The sequence below is a fragment of the Callithrix jacchus genome, chromosome 13 (assembly GCF_049354715.1).
Source record: "Callithrix jacchus isolate 240 chromosome 13, calJac240_pri, whole genome shotgun sequence".
Lineage (NCBI taxonomy): Eukaryota > Metazoa > Chordata > Mammalia > Primates > Cebidae > Callithrix > Callithrix jacchus.
This window is the reverse complement of record NC_133514.1, coordinates 6,078,628-6,101,186: the sequence shown is the minus strand read 5'-3', so window position 1 is coordinate 6,101,186 and position 22,559 is coordinate 6,078,628. Positions and strand designations below refer to the sequence as shown.

The 22,559-nt window shown below is 40.3% G+C and overlaps 1 protein-coding gene across 4 annotated transcripts in view; it reads left to right on the top strand.

The window, feature by feature from the left end:
* Positions 1 to 22,559, top strand: part of CSMD1 (CUB and Sushi multiple domains 1) — a 2,142,320-nt gene that overhangs the window by 1,751,288 nt on the left and 368,473 nt on the right. For all 4 annotated transcript variants that reach the window (XM_035269622.3, XM_017963591.4, XM_008979004.5 and 1 more), the window contains one exon: positions 12,673 to 12,875. In XM_035269622.3, the coding sequence (XP_035125513.3) occupies positions 12,673 to 12,875 (203 nt within the window). The remainder of the gene's footprint in view (positions 1 to 12,672; positions 12,876 to 22,559) is intronic.

Here is a 22,559-nt window from a genome sequence, read left to right as displayed (position 1 = left end):
AATGTATATTCCGTAGATATCATAGACATTTCACTACAACTCTGTAACTTAACAAAAGTAAGGTGGGATGAAGTGGAGTGAGGGAAATGCATATCCTGTGAGATGACACTATTTTTGTACATCTGACATCTAATGTCTCTGAAATTCTTGTGTTTCACTGTTTATTTGGTTGCATTAACTACTTGGGAGTGAATTGAACTTTTGTGGTACAAACTATAAGCACTTGTAGACCCTGTGTAAGAAATAGTCTTACTACCTCAAAGGAGCAAGAAGAAAAATTAAAGAATATCTAGAATGCAGGTATCTTAGGGTGGTGTTTCTGCTGCTGTGATAGAATATTACAGACTGGGTTATTTATAAAGAACAGTTTATTTGCCTAACAGTTCTGGAGGCTGGGAAGTCCAAGGGCATGACACTGGCATATGGTGAGTCCACAAGGTGAGAGCATCACACAGCGAGGAAGTGCAGTAGAGACAGAGAGAGGAAATGGGGCCAAGCTTGCACTTTTGTCAGGAGCTCACTCCCAGTATAGCTAACCCACTCCCATCAAAACAGCATTCATCCCTGCAGGAGGGCCCAGCCCTTACTACCTCATCACCTCTCAAAGGCTCCCACTTTAAATATGGCTACAACAGCAATTAAATTTCAACATGAGTTTTGGTGGAGATGCTCAAGCCACAGGACACACTATTTTATAATAACTCATTTTAAAATTAGTCTGTTCTTAAGATAAATGATTAATTTGATGATTATTGATCTGTTGGGACAACCATAAGGTATATCAGTGTAACAGGATTTAATATTTCACATTCCTCATGAAAGTCAATAAAGGCCTTTTGGAATTAGGAAATAAATAGGCCAGGCATAGTGGCTCACACCTGTCACCCCAGCACTTTGGGATGATGAAGCAGGAGGATGACTTGAGCCCATTTGGGCAAGGCTGCATGCAGTGAGCTATGATCACACCACTGCACTCTTAAGTGAATAAATAAATTAAATATTAGTTCTTAACTCTGAATTAATAAATACTGGATTTGAGCAATGTAAAAACCACTCCACTGGCTTTGATTTTGAAAAGTTGTGGAAATCATCTACGATAATGGGATGACTTTATATTAAAAAAATTTATTTTCTTTTAGAAGGATTACAAATTTTTGTTTTCCTTACAATTTCCTTTATGGTTTAATTTTCTGGAATTAGAGTGAGTGCTGCCTTTCTCTAAATGCAAATCAAGTGATAGATTCACTCTTTGTAGGTGGATCTCATACTTTATCTTTTAATGAGAAAAGAGAATATAAGTTAATAAAAAATGAGTTAATAAAAATGTGCAGTTTTTATAGCATAAACTGACTTTAATATTTAATAATTAAAATTCTAGAAAAGTTCATTGCATACATCAATGAGTTTTTCTGGAGAAATTTTCTTCTTATACATATCTTTTAATATGAGGGTATTCACTATCAAATTTATAAATATGTCTATTAAATTTAAAGGGTAAACTTCTTCTGTTAAGGAAGTTAAGAGGGTAGTATTAGTGTTTATTATTAATTTCCTCAAATGACATTCAACTTAATCCCAAAATGTTTTCAGTGATTATACCACCCGTCATTAAAAATATAAATGCAATTTTTAGTAAGGCAGTCTGGAAAAATCATAATCAGTACATAAATTGTACTAAGACTTAGAAAATGATGTCTGGTCTTAGCCTTGATATTAGCTGACATGTTTAAGTTTTATTTATTTCAGTAGTAACATAGTCAATATTACCTATAAAGTTAAGTTGAAAATGGGGAATACATCAGTCATATAAACATGAACCCAGGGATTAATTCAGCTATTTAAAATACCTTAATATAAATATAATCATTACTATGCATTTATACTGTGATTTCTTAGTGTAAATACTTTGACTCTCTAGGGATGAATAAGCAGAAGGACCTTTGATATATGAAAAGGCTTGTTTCAATACTTTAGGCCAATTATCACAGGGCTGTATGGATTTCATTGAGGCCCAGAGCAATTTCTGCTTATATAGTGCAATTCTTCTTTGTTTGAGGTAATAGAACACCCCAAAATAGTTATTGTTATGGGGAACTTGGGTCTGGAAGAATTTGTAATTTTAACATATATGCTATAAAGCAATTATCTGAGCCAAATTTAATTAAAAGTCTAATCACAAGACACTGTAGTAAGTTTAGCCCCATTGAAAGTTATGTGGTAATATTTCTCTAAGAGATCCAGCATATTTCATTGCCAGGCAGAGCCGTGATTTATATAATAGAAGTAACAGCATTATAAACTTCAGCTAGCAGCATTAAAGGCTATGTTTTACATAACCATATGTGTACATTATTCCTAAGATTTAATTGCTTTTCTGCCAGTGTAATTGTCCAGAAAGCTCACTTTGAATGTATTTCTGTTCCTAATTGTTAGCAGGAAATTGCATTTGGTGGTATAGTTGAAGGGAATTATTTTTAATAAGCTCACATAGTATGAAAAACATTGGAGGCATATCAAAAATGTATCAAGGTTGTCAAAAGCATTCCTATGCAGACATTTAGAAAAAGTAACACGTGGTTTGATGACCCCGGTGTTCTGCCTGCTGTCCTGCCCTGAATTGTCTTCCTGGCATCATCAGGTTGTAGAGAGATTAAAATCTGCACTGGAGATCTAGGACTATTAATCCATTTCTGATTAACCTTCCAGATTCAATAGGAAATATACTCATGAGGAAAACTAGACATTTATCTCCAGTCTCCATATCCAGCCTCTGTACATAAACCACAAGGGGGTGCATTTTCCATATGTAACAGACAGGTATAGGGCCAGTCAGGAATCAAAGCATATCCAGTTTCTCCATTCCTATCAAGATCACTATAGACCCTTCCCTTATTTTTTATAGACAATGCAAAGAAACAACAAGTTAAGTGAATTTCAGCCAGGAAATAAAAAAAGAGCTGTAGAGGTCTACAGTTTTTCCCTATGCCTCTGCTCCAGACCCCCTGAATCTGGGGCTCTGGGAGCAGCTGCTGGGCATGGGTCACTTAGGAGATCCTGAGTCAGAGGGAAGAAATCTGCAACCCACTCATTTTGCAAGGTTCTGACACAGTTTCGGTTGCCACAGTTTGGTTAAATAACACCAGCTCCCAACCACACCACTCACATTTCAGTTGCCATGATACATAAACTGTGAGGAAGTACATGAAGGACACTCTGAGCTCTCCAGTACCCAAATCACCGTGTGGACGGCAAGGCACATCCTCCTCATTGGTGTCCTCTTTCAGTGTCTGCTGGTGTCTGCTATTCAGTGCATGCACAGACAGCAAAGAGAGTAGTTGTGTTGTCTTCTTTGCTCCCAGTGATCAGTGCACTTCATGTCTTACAAAATTGGATTCTCCAAAAAAGGAATTGCCCAGAAAAATGGACATGCAGTAATGAAGTGAAAAGTGATTATCATGGGAGGGTAAACTCCAATCACACATAAATGGAATTACAGGAGAAGTAGCTGAGACGGGAACACTGCCATTGCTGTGGAGAAAGACCTTAGACAGGCAGCCAGGGAAACTCAACTAAGGAGCATGCAGGCACGTAAGGGAGGAAATTGCCTGTGATGAGAACAATGGAGACGTCCAAGAAAAAAGTGACTCCAGGAAGAAATATTAAAGAAACTTCTAGAGATATTTCCGGATCAGAAAAGCACAAAAGATAAAATTGTGGAGGCTGATCCAAACTTCCTGACTTCTCTCCGCAGCTCCTCACATTTCATCATCATCATTGCCGATTCCCTATTTGTGTTAATGTCTCCCTCTAAGGGATGGGAGGTTTCATCTTTAGTGTTGCCTTCTGTTGCTTAGTTTTCCTTTCTCAATATCCAATAATTTTCCACCTAAAACCACACAGGACTGTATATCTCATGGAATTCTTTTGATAAATTACATGAGATTTCTTCAGATTGGGCACTGAAAAAAAAATGCATGGAATCCGATACCAGAGTCTGTCATTTCTCTGTCTGTTTATGTTTCCTTTCTTCTTCTTACCCACCATTACCAATTCCCATGACTTTACTGTTACCCTAATCTTCTCTCAACTGGACTTCCCTCTCCATTCTCTCAAACATCCCCACCGTACATTGACAAGCACCAGCTCCTTACCCAGAACCAAAATACCCTCTAGAATTTGGCTGACTATACCTTTACACATGTATCTTTGGCTGCTCGTGGATACTTTATACTTCAGCACAAAGAAACCTTGACTGATCTCTGACCACAGCCTGTGCTACTGTGGCGCTCTCTTTTTACACACACTCTTGAGTTTCTCCTCATTGACTCATCTCCAGTTTCTTCCCCTCTCTTAGGACCCAGTTAAAACGTCAACATAAAAATTTGTTTTTATTATCCCATCCAGAATTATCCTATGTCCTTCCCTATGCTCATCATTTCTCTCCATCAGTTACCTATCTTCTGTACTTATCATCTCTGTTAATATCATATCCACATGTCAAGACATGCATGGCAAGCTTCACTAGCTCCCACACTCCTGTGATCTCCATGTCTCATTCAGACCACATCTGAAGCCTCCCAAACTCTCCTTTCTGCCCACTACCCAGCTCCTTCGCTGTGCAGCCCCTCCTAACTCACCAGACCTCTTCACTGACCACCCTGCAATGGCTGCCTTGCTCTCACTGAGCACACTCCAAGCAATGTGGTTTGTTTTCTTTATTTAAAAAGTTTATGTTTATGTCTATTAAATTAATGTCTATATAGAGACTTTGAAAAGAATTTAAAAACACCCATGAAGAAATTATGTATTATTCCCTTATAGACATCAATGTTAACATGTTGGCAAGCGTCTTATGTGCCTCAATATATATTCTGTGGTGTGGGCGTGCATCGTTAAATACTGTCTCTCTCGCTTGTTGTTTCTTTCATTTTTTTTCTTTGAGACAGAGTCTCGCTCTGTTGCCCAGACTGGAGTGTGGTGGCGTGATCTCAGCTCACTACAACCTCAGCCTCCTGGGTTCAAGCAATTCTCCTGCCTCAGTCTCCCGAGTAGCTGGGATTACAGGTGTGCACCACCACACCCAGCTAATTTTTTGTTTTTTTAGTAGAGACGGGGTTTCACCATGTTGGCCAGCCTGGTCTCAAACTTCTGACCTCAAATGATCTGCCTGCCTCGGCCTCCCGAAGTGCTGGGATTATAGGCATGAACCACCATGCCTGGCCATTTCTAATTTTTCATCTTGTACATAATGATGTGACAAGCAGTCTTGTAAGTAAACCTTTGCCCATATTTATATAATTCCTTAGAATAAATGCCTAGTAAATTGTTTGCTGGGTCAAAGGCTGTGAACATCTTCATGTGTCTTAATACAAGTCTTTCTATAAAGCAGAGCTAATTATTTCACTCACCTATGCTTGGCATAAAAACAAAAACTTTTGTTCACTCATTGTATGCAGGCTAAACTCTTTGGTGTGGTTTATGGTTATTTGTTTTCCTTTATTTTGAAATAATAAAGCTCTATAGAAAAAAAAAAACACCCTAAATGTAGTTTTCTTTTTTTTTTTTTAGACAGAGTTTCGCTCTTTTTACCCAGGCTGGAGTGCAATGGCGCGATCTCGGCTCACCGCAACCTCCACCTCCTGGGTTCAGGCAATTCTCCTGCCTCAGCCTCCTGAGTAGCTGGGATTACAGGCACACGCCACCATGCCCAGCTAATTTTTTGTATTTTTAGTAGAGACGGGGTTTCACCATGTTGACCAGGATGGTCTTGATCTCTTGACCTCGTGATCCACCCGCCTCGGCCTCCCAAAGTGCTGGGATTACAGGCGTGAGCCACCGCGCCCGGCCCTAAATGTAGTTTTCTGTAATCATAGACACCAAAGAAAACTACGCTTGAAAAGGTGATATACCTTTGTATAATTTTTTCTATGCAAATAGAAACATATAAAATTTAATTTGTTCATTTATCTTTTTGTTTAATTATTTTGTATGCCATGTTATTCTGAACATTTATTTTCAGTTAATAAACATGGTCAAATGTTTACATCCTAATTTGTAATTCCGCCCCATCCTAGTTAGTTATGGGATAGTATTCCACTGTGTGAATGTGCCATAACTTATTTAAACTATACCCTTTTGGAATATTCAGGTTGTTTTTAATTCTTTTGCTGTTATAAGTAATGCTACCAACCTCCCTGCATGTCGCTGCTAGGGCACTTTTCATGATAAATTTCTAAAGCTGTACTTGCTATGTTTGCACATTTGAATTTTTATAGCCATTACCAAATTGCCTCTAAAAGGAGTAGATATACCACCAGCAGTACACGGAAATGGGGCATCTCCCCATTCTCTCTGAAACCAGACAAAGGCTTTTTCATTGTTAACAATCTGACCAGGAAAAAAAAGGGTTTTCAAAACATTTTGTTGGTTATATTTTTTATAGCTTTCCTATGTTGACTTTTTTGACATGTGAATGTATGTGGTTAGTGACTTCTCTTTGCACTTCTCCTTCTACTGCAATTCCTATTCTCTCCTTTCCCTGAGTTTTTTTTTCTGCTTTCTCTTGGCTGGACAAGAGCCTTCCCTGACTCCATGAGGCAGAATTAGACCCGTGTCCTTCTGTGCTGGGGGTGTGCTTTTCTTGTATCTGTCAGACCTTGGGACACTGCGCATTGGAGGGTGTGTGCTTCTCCTCACATGCCTGTATCTCCTATCATGGAGTTACCTAGCGATGATACCACATTTCACTCCGTGTCTTAACTTTCTTTACCTAATGGAATTGTGTATGGCATTTTGACTTTCAGCAGTGTTTCATTTGAATAAAAAATGACTGATATTTATCTACATTTAAACTTTGTTGTATCATAATTTTTGTTGGAGATATGAGGCATTCTCTAAGAGGCAAAACTCCATGGTACCAGCATGCATGTTTGTTCATCTGTGCAAGCTTCTCATTGGCATGTAACATAAAAACTGCACAAATTATAAGTGCAGCTTGTTCGCAGAAGAAAAAAATTATCCGGACTCAGGAGAGGCCTTCGAGTTCTATTCAAATTATCTCTTCTCCAGGATAATCACATTCAGACTTGAGAAGAGTTTTGCTCAATTTGAATTTTATATAAAAGAGAGTTGTTGAGTGCAGTGGCTCATGCCTGTAATTCTAGCACTTTGGGAGGCCAAAGCGGGCCAATTACCCGAGGTCAGGAGTTCGAGACCAGCCTGGCCAACATGGTGAAACCCTATTTCTACTAAAAATACAAACATTAGCCGGGTATGATGGCACATGCCTATAATCCCAGCTACTTGGGACGCTGAGGCAGAATTGCTTGAGCCCAGGAGACAGGTTGCAGTGAGCTGAGATTGCTCCATTGCACTCTAGCCTGGCTGACAGAGCAAGACTCTGTCTCAAAGAGAGAACGAGAGAGACAGAGAGAGAGAGAGATGGAATTGTACTGTATGATTCATTTTGGGTCTGGCTTCATACCCATTGATACAGTTAGCTATTTCATGGTGTCAGTATGCTATAATTTATTTATCCATTCTGGGTGTTGATGGACATTTGGGTTGTTTTCATCCAGTTTGGAGTTAATGCAAACTGTGTTGCTTTGAATACGGTTTGACATGTTACCTGGTGAATGTACGTGTGCTTTTTCCATGGGCATATACTGAAGCCGGGAATTGCTGGGTAACGGTGAATCCTACCCTCAGCAGTATTAGGTGCTGTCGGCTTTCCAGTGGTTATACTTATCCTCACTCCCTGAAAGGGGGTATATGAAAGAGTTTCAGGAAGTTCACCTTCTAAACAACAAAGGGATTGATTGTTTTATCATTTTAGCCATGTTACTGGGTGTGTGATAGGTTTTTATTTGCATTTCCCTGATGACTGATCAACGTAAACACTTTTTTATATGTTTAGTGGCCTTTTGAATATTCTCTTTTATTAATTGCCAGTTGAAGTTTTTTGCCCATTTTTTTTTTCATATTGGAATGATTTCGTAAACACAGGTTTTTAATTCCAATGAGTCATCATCATTTTTACTCATTTTTTTCCTTACAGTCAACAAATTTTTACTCTGTATTTAAATGTATGCTATGCCACATCCTTTGTTAAGGTTGACTTTAGTGATTTTCTGTCCAGATTGCGAGATCCTGCCTCCCCAATGCTATGAAAATATTATCTTAGTTTTTTTTCCTAGAAAACTTATTTCACTGTTCATGTTTACGTCTCTGTTCCATCGTGGATGGATTTTTGTGTTTGGTATGGAGAATAAAGTGTCATAGATTTTTGCCCATAGTTAAGTTCAATTGACCATTTGTTGAAAAGTGAATTATTTCTTTATTACGCTGTAGTACAAACTTAGTAACTAGACAACTAGATCTTTGTAGATCCGTTTCCAAACTGGATTTCATTCCATTGATCTATTTGCCTATCTAGTTCAGTGCCTTTCTAACTTAATTCCTAATTTACTTTATAACACATCTTGAGACCCAGTACCATAATCTAGCTTCGTTCTTCTTCACATAGATCACCATGGCTGTACTTGACCCTCTGCATTTCCATATGAATTTTAGAAACACTTGTAATATTTTACAAAATAAATTGACTGGATTTTTGTTGAAATCACATGACATCACTAGATCATTGTGGGGAAAGTGACATCTTTTGAAATCCTGGACTTTGATTCCCGATGTTGCATACGTCTCCATTTATTCTGGTTTTATGCGATTTGTCTCTGATATTTTGCACTATTCTGGGTGAAAGTTTTGCACAGTTTTGGTTGGAATTGTTTCCAGCTCTAGGATGCTTTCTGCCTAATGGGCGAACATATGTGACCAGGTAATTCAGAATCCATAGTCCTCTTCTCTTCTCCACCTAAGACCTTCAATGATTTGATCCAGTCCCATTGTTTATAAACAGTTTCTTTGTTAAAGACACACATTTATTTTCTCCACCCTGAGTTCCCTGTGAAACTCCAGACTCACATGAACAGCTACCTACATATCCTCCATCTATGTCTAATTGACAACTGAAAGTCAGCAGGTCCAAGACAGAATCTCTGAATTTCTCCATCCCATAAACATATTGTACTGTTTCTAAGTTCAGTGGAAGACAATTCCATTTTTCTGGTTTCTCAGGCACAAACTTACAGAGTCAGTGCATCCTCACCTCACACATGCCTTTTCCAAGCCTGTTTTCTCTCCCTTCAAACGTATCCAGGACCTGACCAGCATGGGTGCCCCCACGCTCCGCTCATCTCAGCACATACGCCACTTTCTTGGATTTCTCAAAATGTTGACAGAGTATAATTTTCCCCCACAGCATGTTGTCAACAGAGAAAGCAGGGACTGTTCTTTAGCTTGTTGGTGGGACTCACTAAAAACTCTGCATTGTTATCATCCTTAAAACAGCCCACAAGCCGTCCGTGCATAGGCCCTTCTCCGCACCATCCCATCCATGACCCCCATTCTTCTCTGCTCTCAGCTCCTCCATCCCAGTCCCCCTCTCTCTGCTCTGGCTGCACTGCCTCCTGGGTGTTCTCAGATGCTGATGATATGCCACCTACATAGGGTTTTTGCTTGGCTGAACTCTTCCCTCACAGCGGACATTACAAACACCCTTAACTCCTTCAAGGCTCCACCCAAGTCTTCTTCACCAAGATGGCTTACCCTATTTAATACTTCAGCCTTTTCCTTCCTCCCCTAAGAATTAGTGTTCCCGATGATTCTTGCTGCTCTACTTTTTTATTTCTTCAATTGCATTTGCCACCTACTAACGTTCCATACTCTTCACTTATTTATCATGGATGCTGTGGATTGCCTGCCTCTTCCCTGTACAACATGAACTCCATGAAGGCAGGGCTCTGCGCAGTCGGCAAATGTATGCAAAGTTCCGAGAAGTGCGCTTAGGACGTTTTCGGTGCTCAGTAAATGTTAAGTTATTGAACTAAATATAAAAGGAAATGTCTTATAGATGCAAAATGATGATCAACTTTATGAGGGGTCAGGAAAACGTAATGTAAATAAGACACCACTCCCCAACCATCAGATTTTCTGTTTGTACAGCCCTTTTTCTGATGGGAATCAGGTATTACTAAAGATGTGCCTAAACAAGGGCATTCATACATTATTCTGGACCAAATCAGTTAGAATCCCAAAGGAGAGCGAGTTGCCAAGTCCACGTTGTGATGCCACCCTAGAACAATCCTTGGACCAGTACAACGGAATATCCACTGCACTGCCATTGGCAAAATTAAAAAGCAGAAATGAACTGCCCTTTAGTAGAGAAATAAGAAAATAAAGTACTTACGATTTTAAACTAAGTGAACAAAATTCTGCATTTTTTAGTATAAAGGTCTCTCTCATAATACTGAGTATAAAAGCAATTGAAATTGATACAAACGCATACATTTCAAGTGATGTGTAATATGTAACTACTCTTTTTTTTCTTAGATGGAGTCTTGCTCTGTTGTCCAGGCTGGAGTGCAGTGGCACAATCTTGGCTCACTGCAACCTCTGCCTCCTGGGTTTAAGCGATTCTCCTGCCTCAGCCTCCCGAGTAGCTGGGACTACAGGCACATGCAACCATGCCCTGCTAATTTTTTTGTATTTTTAGTAGAGATGGGGTTTCACCATGTTAGCCAGAATGGTCTTGATCTCCTGACCTTGTATCTGCCCTCCTCGGTCTCCCAAAGAGCTGGGATTACAAGCATGAGCCACTGGACCCAGCCGTAACTACTCTTAAACACATTAATACTATATATTGTGTATAGGGACATATATATTTGTATAGGGATATACAAATGTATAAAAAAGTATGTGTATATATATATACACACACATATGTGTATGTAAATATATGTGTATGTATATATATATTTGTATACACATATATGTATACATACACGTGTATGTGTATGTATATATGTATATGTGTGTATGTATATGCATATGTGTATGTAAATATACATATTTACATACACATATATGTGTATGTATATGTGTACATATACATATTTGCATACACATGTGTGTATATGCATATATATGTATATGCACATATATGTGTATGTATATATAGACATATTTACAGACACATATGTGTATATATACACATATGTGTGTATATACAGACATATACACATATATTTACATACACATATATATGTATATAAATACACATATGAAGCTTATGAGAATATAAATGGGAATATTGTATTACAACTTCATAATGTGTGATAAGAGAAAGAACTAATGACTTGGTGGAGTGGAGGCAAAAAATGGCTGCATGTATAAGATTTTATTGATAAAAAATTCTGAACTGGGTATGGTGGCTCATGCCTATAATCCCAGCATTTTGGGAGGCCAAGGCATGTGGACACCTGGGGTCAGGAGTTCAAGACCAGCCTGGTCAACATGGTGAAATCCCATCTCTACTATAAATACTAAATAATAATAATAATAACTGGACACGACAGCTGATGCCTGTAATCTGAGCTACTTGGGAGACTGAGGCAGGAGCATCCCTTGAACCCAGGAGGCAGAGGTTGCAGTGAACCGAGATCATGCCACTGGACTGCAGCCTGGGGACAGAGAGAGGCTTTGTCTCAAAAAAAACGTTCTGAAGCAAACAGGACAAAATATTAGCATTGGTGGCAGTAGGAAAATAAAGGTGTACTCTCTGCCGTACTTTTCTCTATATTTAATGGCTTATGTCGATTATTTTTAAAATACACCATACATTCCATGCCTTACACAGGATGGGATAGGTGTTTTCTTTAAATATGTAATATGTGCAAAACAAAGAAGTTGCGGTTTGTGGGTAGTTGTCTGTCTGTCGTCTACCGTGAGTTTACCTCCCTTGCAGTCGATGTGCAATAAGTAAATAAAAAACTGTAAATCAGACCCATTCAGGACATACAAAAGTTTTTTTGCGATTTAGGGAAATCGTTTTTACTTCAATGGCCATAAATAGGACTGCGTATATACTGCTGCCCATGAATGTAAGTCCCTCAGGCATGGAGATTTTTAAATCATTCTGAAAAATACCTGAAAGTCTAAAAGAAGTATTCTAAAATTTTATAAAGAAGAGAGTTTATATTACCCATTTTGCCTTTGTGTTGGTATTTTCAATAATGACTTTTTAAATATAATTTTTAGAAACAAGTACAACAGAAGAGCAGACCTTTGAGATATAGTCTGATTCTTCTGGTGCTTTCTTCCTCTTTGCAAGCTTTTTCTCCGGGTGTGGCTGCTACCACCTAGCGGAGCATTTCATGAACAACACTGATGTGCACCAAACGTGACTTCGATCCCGTTCAAACACATCTATCAACGTCAAACTTATATTTGGTTTGTGTGCTGTAGAAGGCTTAAATTATAAAGAGATCCTGAGGTCTCAAAAGGAATCCTTTCATCCTAAAATGGATAGCCCAGCATCTAGCTCAGCTGTCTCGGCGTCCATGACAGACTGAGGTCCTGTGTGCTTTATCCTAATTTACACTCATGAATTTACTTCTGTGAGCCCTGCTTTCCTCATCCTTCATTGTCAGACAACACCGAGGCACATTTTGGGGGTGGGGGTTGTGTAAGCGAAAGCACTTGCTACCGTTTACAGCTCTGTGGTCAGGACATGCTCGGGCATGGGAAGTAGCGCTGCTGTGTTCTCTCTTGCAGCCTCCATTTCATTGTTTTTGACACGGAGATGGCTCACGACATCCTCAAGGTCTGGGATGGGCCGGTGGACAGCGACATCCTGCTGAAGGAGTGGAGTGGCTCTGCCCTTCCGGAGGACATCCACAGCACCTTCAACTCACTCACCCTGCAGTTCGACAGCGACTTCTTCATCAGCAAGTCTGGCTTCTCCATCCAGTTCTCAAGTAGGTGGCACAGCTTCCTTCTTCTTTACCTTGACTTCAAAGTCTTGCCATGAACACAGCACTCCCTCCATTCATATTCTCCAGCGTCTTTTTACACAGATGCAATTTGTTGAGCCTAATTCGAAGTTAGGAAAACACATGTTGCAGAGGAGAAGCGTTCTCTTCCCCCATTGCCAGGTTCATGGTTGAGGCCATGCTAACAGAAGCCAGGTTAACAAGAGAAAAGCATAACCGTATTTATTTGATGTGCATTTTGCATGACACTGGAACCTTCAGAAATGGAGGCCCAGAGAAAGAGGGAAAATTGTGTGTTTTAATGGACAGACGTGCAGAAGTATGATTAGAGGATGAAAAGGTAGGATTTAGTGGTGATAAGCCAGGAGGAACCTAACAAGGCTTCTTGTGTCTGTATGTCATTCCTTTCCTCTGGGTCCTGGGAGTGCCCCTCTGGAATGAAGGTCAGGGAATTATTCTATGGCCTGCTTCAGGGCAGAAGGGCAAGCAGAGGCGGGACTGGCTTTCTCCCTTCGGTAGTCTCCTCAAAGCTGCATATTTTATAGTAATGTGTTCTGAACAGGGTCAGTATCAAAGGAAACATTCGTCTGAAATTTTGTTCATTATAAGATCAGGACAGGCAGTGGACCTACCTAGTTATATGGAAAAATACGTATGACTTTAAAGGTTTCAGTTAGTAAATTTCTAGACTTGAATGAAAGACAGACATGGGTGTCTGCATAAATGTAGAGTCCATCTTCAGTGTTCCCTTAACCCAGCCCTGGTTCCAGGTTCTCTGCTTGCCCCCATCTTTCTCTTTATGTAATGAAGTCTCTGTGCAAACAACCTCCTAATCAAACATGCTTTGATTCTCTACTCGCAACTTCCCTTTTCAGGACAGTCCTTGAATTTTCTCCCACCTTTGGGACAAAGTTTCAAGAAGCTAATATGACAGAGGACCCTCTGCTGAATTGCTAGTGGAAAACCACATTTGCACACACAAACTATTATCTCCTAATGACAGTTCCCATCTTTGCTGTCTAGCCCATTTTTAATGAAAGGTTTTTAAAGAAGGAAGAAGTGGAGATATTTTGTGGCAGTTGAGCCTTTTAGTGCCCTTCAGGAGGCACCTGGAGAGATGCCATATAATTGGGCGCACACAAGGTCAGCCATCATCATAAAACAAGTGGAATTTGCACACAAACACATTGAGACTCAATTTATCTCTTGGCAGGTCACTGGCAAGTCATATTTAGGATTTTCATAAGAAAATGAACTTAGGTCAATTCAATGCTTTAAAAGGTTGCTATTAAAATCAAGGTTACAGTCTGCACGATTTCTTACCTCTGGTTTCATGGAGCTCTGAGGCAGTCATTTGCAGACATGTGCCTGTGGAATACTACTTGTGCATGACACAATTTTCACTGGTCTTTCACAAAAATGTGAAAGTAGGAGTGTTCCAGCTATCTTGCCTTGGGAAAAGAAAATTCCTTTACTCTGAAATTATATCACTCTTGCTTTTTGTTGTGATATAAAGTCTTCTTAATCTTCTGAAATGGTGGCAAGAGCAGATGGTAGATTTGTGATTTATTGACCTTATTTGGAAAAACAAAAAAGTTGAGAAAGTTACGAGATGATGTTCGTTTTCCTCTTCTTTCCATTCTGTATTCTGTAGAGTTGTTTTTTCCAAAAGGTTTTATTTTTTTAAGTAGTTTTGGTGTCACAGTAAGATCGAGTGGAAGGCACAGAGTTCCCATGTGGCCTCTGTCCACTGCACAGCACATAGCCTCTTCCACTGTCAGCGTCCCCACAGAGTGGCCCATTTGTTGCAATAAATGAACCAGCATTGACCCATCATTATCAGCCAATAGCCACAATTTTCTCAGGGCTCACTTTTGGTGTTATGCATTCATTGAATCTATTAGTCCATTTCCATAGTGCCGTAAAGAACTACCTGAGGCGGGGTAATTTATCAAGAAAAGAGGTTCAGTTGACTCACAGCTCAGCAGGCTATACAGAAGGCATGGCTGAGGAGGCATCAGGAAACTTACAATCATGGCAGAAGGGGAGGGGGAAGCAGGCACATCTTCCACGGCAGGAGAAGGGGGAAGAGAGAGTGAAGGGAACAGGTGCTACATGCTTTTAAACAACCAGATCTCTTGAGAACTCTATCACAAGACAGCACTGTGGGATGGTGCGAAACCATTATAATCCACCCTCATTATCCAATCACCCCTCCAGGCCCCACCTCCAACACTGGAAATTATAATTCAGCATGGGTGGGGACACAGATCCAAACCTTATCAGTGAGTCTGGACAAATGGATCTGCAATGACAGCATCACATGGAGTCGTTTCCCTGCCGTAACAATCCCCTGTGTTCTGCTGATTCATCCCTCCCTTTCTCCTAATTCCTGGCAATCACTCTTTCCACTGTCTGCACAGTTTTGTCTTTTCCAGAAAGTCACAGAGTTAGAATCATACAGTGTTGTCTTCTTTCACTTAGTAAGAGGATTTCAAGCTCCAAGTCTTTTTATGACTCGGTGGATCATTTGTTTTTAGCACTGAATAGTATTCTGTTGTCTGGATGTACCACACTTTATTTACCTTCTTCCCCCCATGAGAAGGAGTCTTACTTTGTTAGACAGGCTGGAGTGCAGTGGCGTGATCTTGGCTCACTGCAGCCTCTTGTGTCCTGAGTTTCAGGGATTCTCCTGCCTCAGCCTTCCCAGTAGCTGTGATTACAGGCATGCACCACCATGTCCAGCTAATTTTTGTATTTTAATAGAGACAGGGTTTCACCATGTTGGCCAGGCTGATCTCAAACTCCTGAACTCAGGTGATCCACCCACCTCACCTCCCAAAGTGCTTGCATTACAGGCGTGAGCCACTGTGCCCAACCTATTTACCCATTGTCCTATTGAAGGACCTCTAGGTTGCTTCCAAGTTTTGGCAGTTATGCCTAAAGCTACTGTAAACATCTGTGTGCAGATTTTTGTGTAGACTTCAGTTTTCAGTTCACCCCAATAGATATCCAAGAAGGTTCCTGGATTGTCAGGAAAGAATGCCCTTCATTTTATTCCTGGCCTTTTAAAATCTTCCTGTTTTAAAAATGATTGTTGAAACACGGCAATCACTTCCTTTTCTGTGTTTCATTATGATTCTCTCTTTTCAGAAAACATCCTCCTAATTGGGGTAGAAAAAAAAAAAGAAGACCGTTTATTATAATTGTTTGAGGATCATGGACATGTGTCTTCTCATATAATTAATTAATATGTTAATGTTTAGGAAGAAATATGTATGAAGACGCTGTAAAAGTTTCTACAGAAATGACACTTGCTTACTTTTCTTTTACTCAGCTTTCAGTGTGTGCTAATTTGAATCATGAAAGTGTCATTTTTGTACGTAAAAATGATTGAATATTGGCAATTTCACATGCTTTAATGTAACACTTAAATAGGATCCGTCCCTCCAGCCCTATTACTCGTTAATAAATCCCAATTCTGGTATAAATTATGAGAAATATTCGTTTAGGGGACAGAATATAACATTGACTCTGAAACATTTAAATGAAGGAGTTTCTGCAAGATTCTCTTTAAAAGTTTATTGAAAGGAAATACAAGATATAAAAGCTTAGAATGGTACAACATTTAAACAGCATAGTCTAGATGGTAACTCAGGAAATGTGAGTTTCTATCTTGACCTCTAATGCTTTGAGATTGACATTTTGTCTCTGTTATTTTTACTTTGTTTATGAAATGAGGATACAGTATCAGTTTCTAAGGACATTTCTGTCTTCCAGAGTTCCAGCCTGTATGCAGTTTGTTTTCCCTTTGACCCCAAATCTATTTTTGTCCTCCTCTAACTACTCCATGGCTCTCAAGGCAAACCTGTTTTGGGTTCTTCTAATGAGGAACTCCAGCAAGGGTGGAGAGATGGGATAAGAGAGTGTTAGGGCACAGAGGCCCTGTACCCCTCTCTTCAGGTACCCCAGAGACCGCTGTGCCCCTGGATCAACATGGACTGCCTTGCTTCAGCTGCTGGATTCACCATCTCTTTTCAGATTTCTATGCTAATTCCATAGAATTAGCATAATTCTATAATTCCATAGTAACCCTCCTGAGGCCGTTGGGCTCTGTGTCCCCACCCAAATCTCACCTTGAATTGTGAGCCCCATGATCCCTGTGTGTCAAGGATGGGACCAGGTTGACATGATTGGGTCATGGGGCAGTTCCTCTCATGCTCATCTCATGACCACGAGTGAGTCTCATGGTTTTATAAATGTCTGGCGTTTCCCCCGCCTGCACTTCTCTTTTCTGCCACCCTGTAAAGAAAGTGTTTTGCTTCCGCTTCACCTTCCACCATGATTGTCAGTTTCCTGAGGCCTCCCCAGCCATGCTGAACTGTGAGTCAATTACACCTCTTTCCATTATACATTGCCCTGTCTCAGATGTGTGTCTATTAGCTACCTGAGGAAAGACTAATAAAATCCCTTCTTTCTAGAATTTCAAAACCCAGCCTTAGGCAAGAAACTCTCAAATCATCTCACTGGGACTGTGTCATATGTGTCATGTGGGATTTTAAATAATATAGTTCTGTAAAGGACCTTGGCGAGCATATAAATGGCCATGAATGTGCCACAGTCTTGGGTATAAAATAAAAGTCATTTTCCTAAGACAAATTTTATCCAATTCTAGCTTCCATGTGTTTAAGTTGACAAGAAGTCTAATACCAGTCAGTTTTTAAAACCTGCTGCCAATTTTGGATTGCCAGGGAATTGCAGGATGATTTGGCATGGTGAGAACAGAGAAGGACTTGGTTCTGCCTCTGCACTAGTCCTTATGTTCCTTCTTGCTCTCATTTGGGGGCCTTGCTCTGATTTGGGGGTATTGCTCTGTGCAGCCACAGTTATTCACCTCATGTGATTCTCTCTAAGGATGTCGGGCTGGAGCACGAAGACCTACTCTGACCACTCCAAGGCCAGTCATTCATCACTGTCCACAAAACATAGCTTGCCACTTCTGGGAACCAGTAAGACTGTGGCACCAGTCTCCATCTCCCTAAGAACCTGATAAACATTTGACTGCTACACCTGGAGTAAATTACATGCCCAGGTTTTCTAGTTTTAGGAAAGAAGGTTCTGATAAAACTCCTCAGTTATAATTAACAAACTGGCCCATGGACATGGTGCAGTGGCTCATGCTTTTAATCCCAGCACTTTGGGAGGCCAAGGCAGGCAGATCACCTGAGGTCGGGACCAACCTGACCAACATGGAGAAACCCCGTCTCTACTAAAAATACAAAATTAAAAATACAAAATTAGCGAGACGTGGTAGCACATGCCTGTAATCCCAGCTACACAGGAAGCCGAGGCAGGAGAATCACTTGAACCTGAGAGTCAGAGGTTGGGGTAAGCTGAGATCACACCATTGCACTCCAGCCTGGGCAACAAGAGTTAAACTCCGTCAAAAGAAGAAAAGAAGGGAAAAAAAGAGAGAAGAATGAAAGAAAAGGAAGGAATGAAGGAAAAGAAAAAGAAAGGGGAAAGAAGGAAGGAAAAGAAAGAAAAAAGAAAGACAAGAAGGAAGGAAGGGAGGAAGGGTGTAGGAGAGGGAGGGAAACTGTCCCAAGAACCTGCTTCATTGCAGGAAGAAACTGGGCTGTTTTGTCCCCCTCACTTCACTCACCTTCCCCCGTCACTGGGGAATCCAGCTATGAAACTAAATCCAGCTGGTAACTTTCCAATCAAAAGACCTCAAACTCTTTACGAAGTGCAAAAGAGCCTATCCATTACACCCAAGAAGTCTTCACTATCCTTTCATAGTGGGAGGATGGAAGTCTCTCATTTATTTGTCTTTATGAACCTGGGACAATTAAAAAAAAAAAAAGGAACTTTGCCTATGAATTAGATCATGTTGTGATTTATAATGCATACTAATTTCATAATTTAAATCATTGGAATTATTATTTTAAGAATTTTTAAATATAACTTAAAAAGAAATGGTTTTCTCATATAATTGATATTTTAAGTGCGGCCATTGTTGCCAAGCAAAAATGACATGTATTCAATTGTATTAAATTAGATTTCTTGGTAGGCTATTTTAACTTGATACTATGTCAGTAAAGTGAAATAGGCATCAGAGGTCTGATTACATTATTCAGAAAGTAGTTTTCTGAATACTTGTTTTCTTAGAGACATTTGAATTCTCAGATTTTTCTCAAGCACAGTTTGAAAGTGCATTTTAAACAAGAATTTGACACCAGGGTTGCACTACCTCTCTATGTTGTAATTCCATGGCAGTTTGGAGCTTTTTAAACACTTATTTGACCGTTTCTCTCTTCTCGAAACGCTCTCTTCTGTTGTTTCCTATCTTATCATTGTCCCCTGTTGCTCCTTATTCCAAGGGCCACGCTATCATTGGCTCTTTGGCTGATTCACATCTTTTTCCCCTTGAAACTCTAAAGAGCAGATGCCAGGAGGGCTTGTCCTTGGGTTTCCTTTCCTCTCTATCCGTATATTTTTTAGGAAGTAACAAACATGAAGACATCCATCAAAGTTTCTACAGAAGTGATACTTGCTAACTTTTCTTTTACTCAGTTTTCCATGTGCGCCAATTTGAATCACATGAAATTGTCATTTGTAATTCCATGTGGTTTAATGTAACGCTTGGATAGAATCCATCCCCCCAGTCCCATTACTGCTTAATAAATACCCAATTCTGGTACTCCTTGGGAAACACCAGCCAGCCTCCCAGCCTTCTCCCCGGAGTGTCCACCTGCCTTCTTGATGTCTCTGCCTTGCTACAGAGATGCGGGGAGGCACCTCAGCACCTGAAACTCACCCACGGCTGTTCACTCCTTTCCCAATTCTCACCCCTTGATGTCTTCCGTGTTTTGGTGAAATCAACTTTGTCGTGACAGTTTCTCAGGGCGAAAGTTTTAGAGCCATTTTTAGACCTCTCTATATCTCACACCACACAAAGAATTCAACAACACATTCAAGGGGGTCCCTATTCAAAAGAGATCCAAAATCCGATTCTCCCAACCTCTGCCCTGCCAGCCTGGTCTAGGCCATTGCAGGTCTGAGCTGCTCTGCGTTGCTCACAGGCGTCCTTCCTCCTGCTCCTGAGTACTTTCTGGCCCACCTAAGCACAGCCAGCCAGGTGAACCTTTTGGGAGGCAACTCGGGCAACACCTAACTTCTGCTCAGAACTCTCCACTGTCTTCTCATCTCAGCCGGAGAGATTTCTTGTTCTCCCCACTGCCAAAAATAAAGGCTACAAACCCTCTTTGAAAACATCCCCCAAGCAGCTGTCAGCAGCATCCTCAATCACCATCCTCCACTCTGGCAAAGCCTGTAGAAACCTCTACTCAGATGCCAGCCTCTCCCAGCTTGGGGGTGTGTTCCTGTTACATGCCGGACTAGCCTTCCCCGCCTTGCTTGCATAAAAAATGCCAGTGCACCCATCTCATAGTTGAAGGTTTCTTTAGCAAAGCCAGTCATCGTCCCTTCCAGTTCCCAAACACAGTGTTTACGTTTCTATAACAGTGTTTAGTCTGTTGTAGCTATCATTTTGTTAATGGACTGGGTTAAGTTACTTGAGGGCAGACAGCCTTTTTTTCCCTAGAACATGATATATAATCTATACTCAACAAGTGTTTGCTAGTTAGATATGCTTGAAAATTTTCCACATGCATAAATATTGAAAATATTATGACTTTAATTGCATAACAAAACCTCATCTCTTGTAAACAATGTGCTTTGTAACTGAGTTTAGCTTAATTCAAAAATATTAATAGTAAAGCCTTAATTGATAAATATATAACTGTTCTTTTAATAATGATGTGGTTTGACTGCATCCCCACTCAAATCTCATCTTGAATTCCACCTCCCACAATTCCCACCTGTTATGGGAGGGACCCAGTGAGAGGTAATTTTATCTTGGGGGAAGGTCTTTCTTGTACCGTTCTCATGATAGTAAGTCTCATGAGATCTGATGGTTTTATAAATGGCAGTTCCCCTGCACGAGTTCTCTCTTGCCTGCTGCCATGTAAGACACGACGTTGCTCCTCATTCACCTTCTGCCATGACTGTGAGGCCTCCCCAGCCATGTGCAACTGTGAGTCAGTTACACCCCTTTTCTTTGTAAATTACCCAGTCCTGGTATGTCTTTATCAGCACCATGAAAACAGACTAGTAGAAATAGCAAAAAATTCTTTTACTTCTGGATTATTTTTTATCCAGTGTTGACAAATAGTTTAAACAGTTTTTGTATAATGTTTATTGTCAGGAATAATTGATGCTATAGACTTGCTTTGATTTGTCGAGAACACATTATACCTATTTAATAAAAGGGCTACATCTTTGTTGACCTGTTCAGCATTATAATTCTTGATAAAGTTATTTTACTCTTGATCACTTGCAATTTTGATACCAGTTGGAAATCAGGCAATAGTTCTATAAAGTTCAATGGTCATTTTTTAAGTAAGCATAGTTTAATCAATCATCTGATAAATTTTCTTCATTAAAACTGATCTTTTTTTATTCATTGTTTTAATATAATCTTGGGGCAGGAGCAAGTGTCTAGAGTATCTAGGGAGAGGATGGAGAAAGTCCTTGCCCATCTTTCATGCCGCATGTCTACATGCGTGTTGACAGCTATTGACGGAGTAGGGTTGTGGCCCAAGCTTCCCTTAATGTGCATTTACCTTCACTTTACTGTAAGACTAAACTTTCCCCACTGGAAATATGAGCTTTGGAGGCTCATGAGATAGCCAGACCCCATTAAAGTTCCACTGTCCTGCCAGCTCTGCACAGCATGTAAAGCAGGAGGACATGAACTGACTACTGCAATTATGTTAATTGTAATCAGCCTAACACTTTTCATTAAAGCTTAATTGCCATTTAATCATGCATAAAACTCGAGAAAATGGAGTTCGGCACACAAAGCTGACCTTTACTCTGGGGGTTAAGTAAACGCTCAGTGTGCTGCCGTCCGCTCCCCCAGTTCCCGGGGAAAACGACTCTCTGGCCGCGCCGCATTCTCAGTTTTGTGAGACTGATTTCTCCCTAAATAATGGTAGTACTGTAGTGGTGACATGATACCTCTCCCTAATTTACTTTATTGAAAGATAATTTAATAGGTGCATTTTCATTTTAAAAAATCATTTGTTGTTTATTATGGGAGAGGCCCTTGTGCCCGCTGATGGCAGATAGGCTGGGCCGTTTTATGGGAGAGAACCAGCCATAAACCCATAGTTGATGGTCTGAGTTTCTCTGCAGGGGTAGCACATGGCAAATGTAGCTGGAGTCATAGCTCCCCTCTGCTCTCAGCATCTTCCTCATGGGACTCATAGAGAACTGGCCGTAAATTTTTGTGACTGACCACTTCGGAGCATAGATTGTGAACAGCTTAAGGCCAGAGACAGCTGTATTCAGCCTTTCTTCCCGTGGCCACCTGGCCCATGACACAGATATGAAGAACGTGTTGAATCGATTGAAACTAAGATGCTGGTTTAGCTGAAGTTCTGTGTCTTATATTCTTTGGGATGTCAGGATTTTCGCTGTGATTTGTTTTCTCTAGTATTAACAAGGTTGATTACACATTGAAGGAGACAGTCCAGACATGTAATATGGCACTTCTCCTATTCTTGAGGAAGGAGCTTTGATGCTTATTAAATTTCAGCTTCT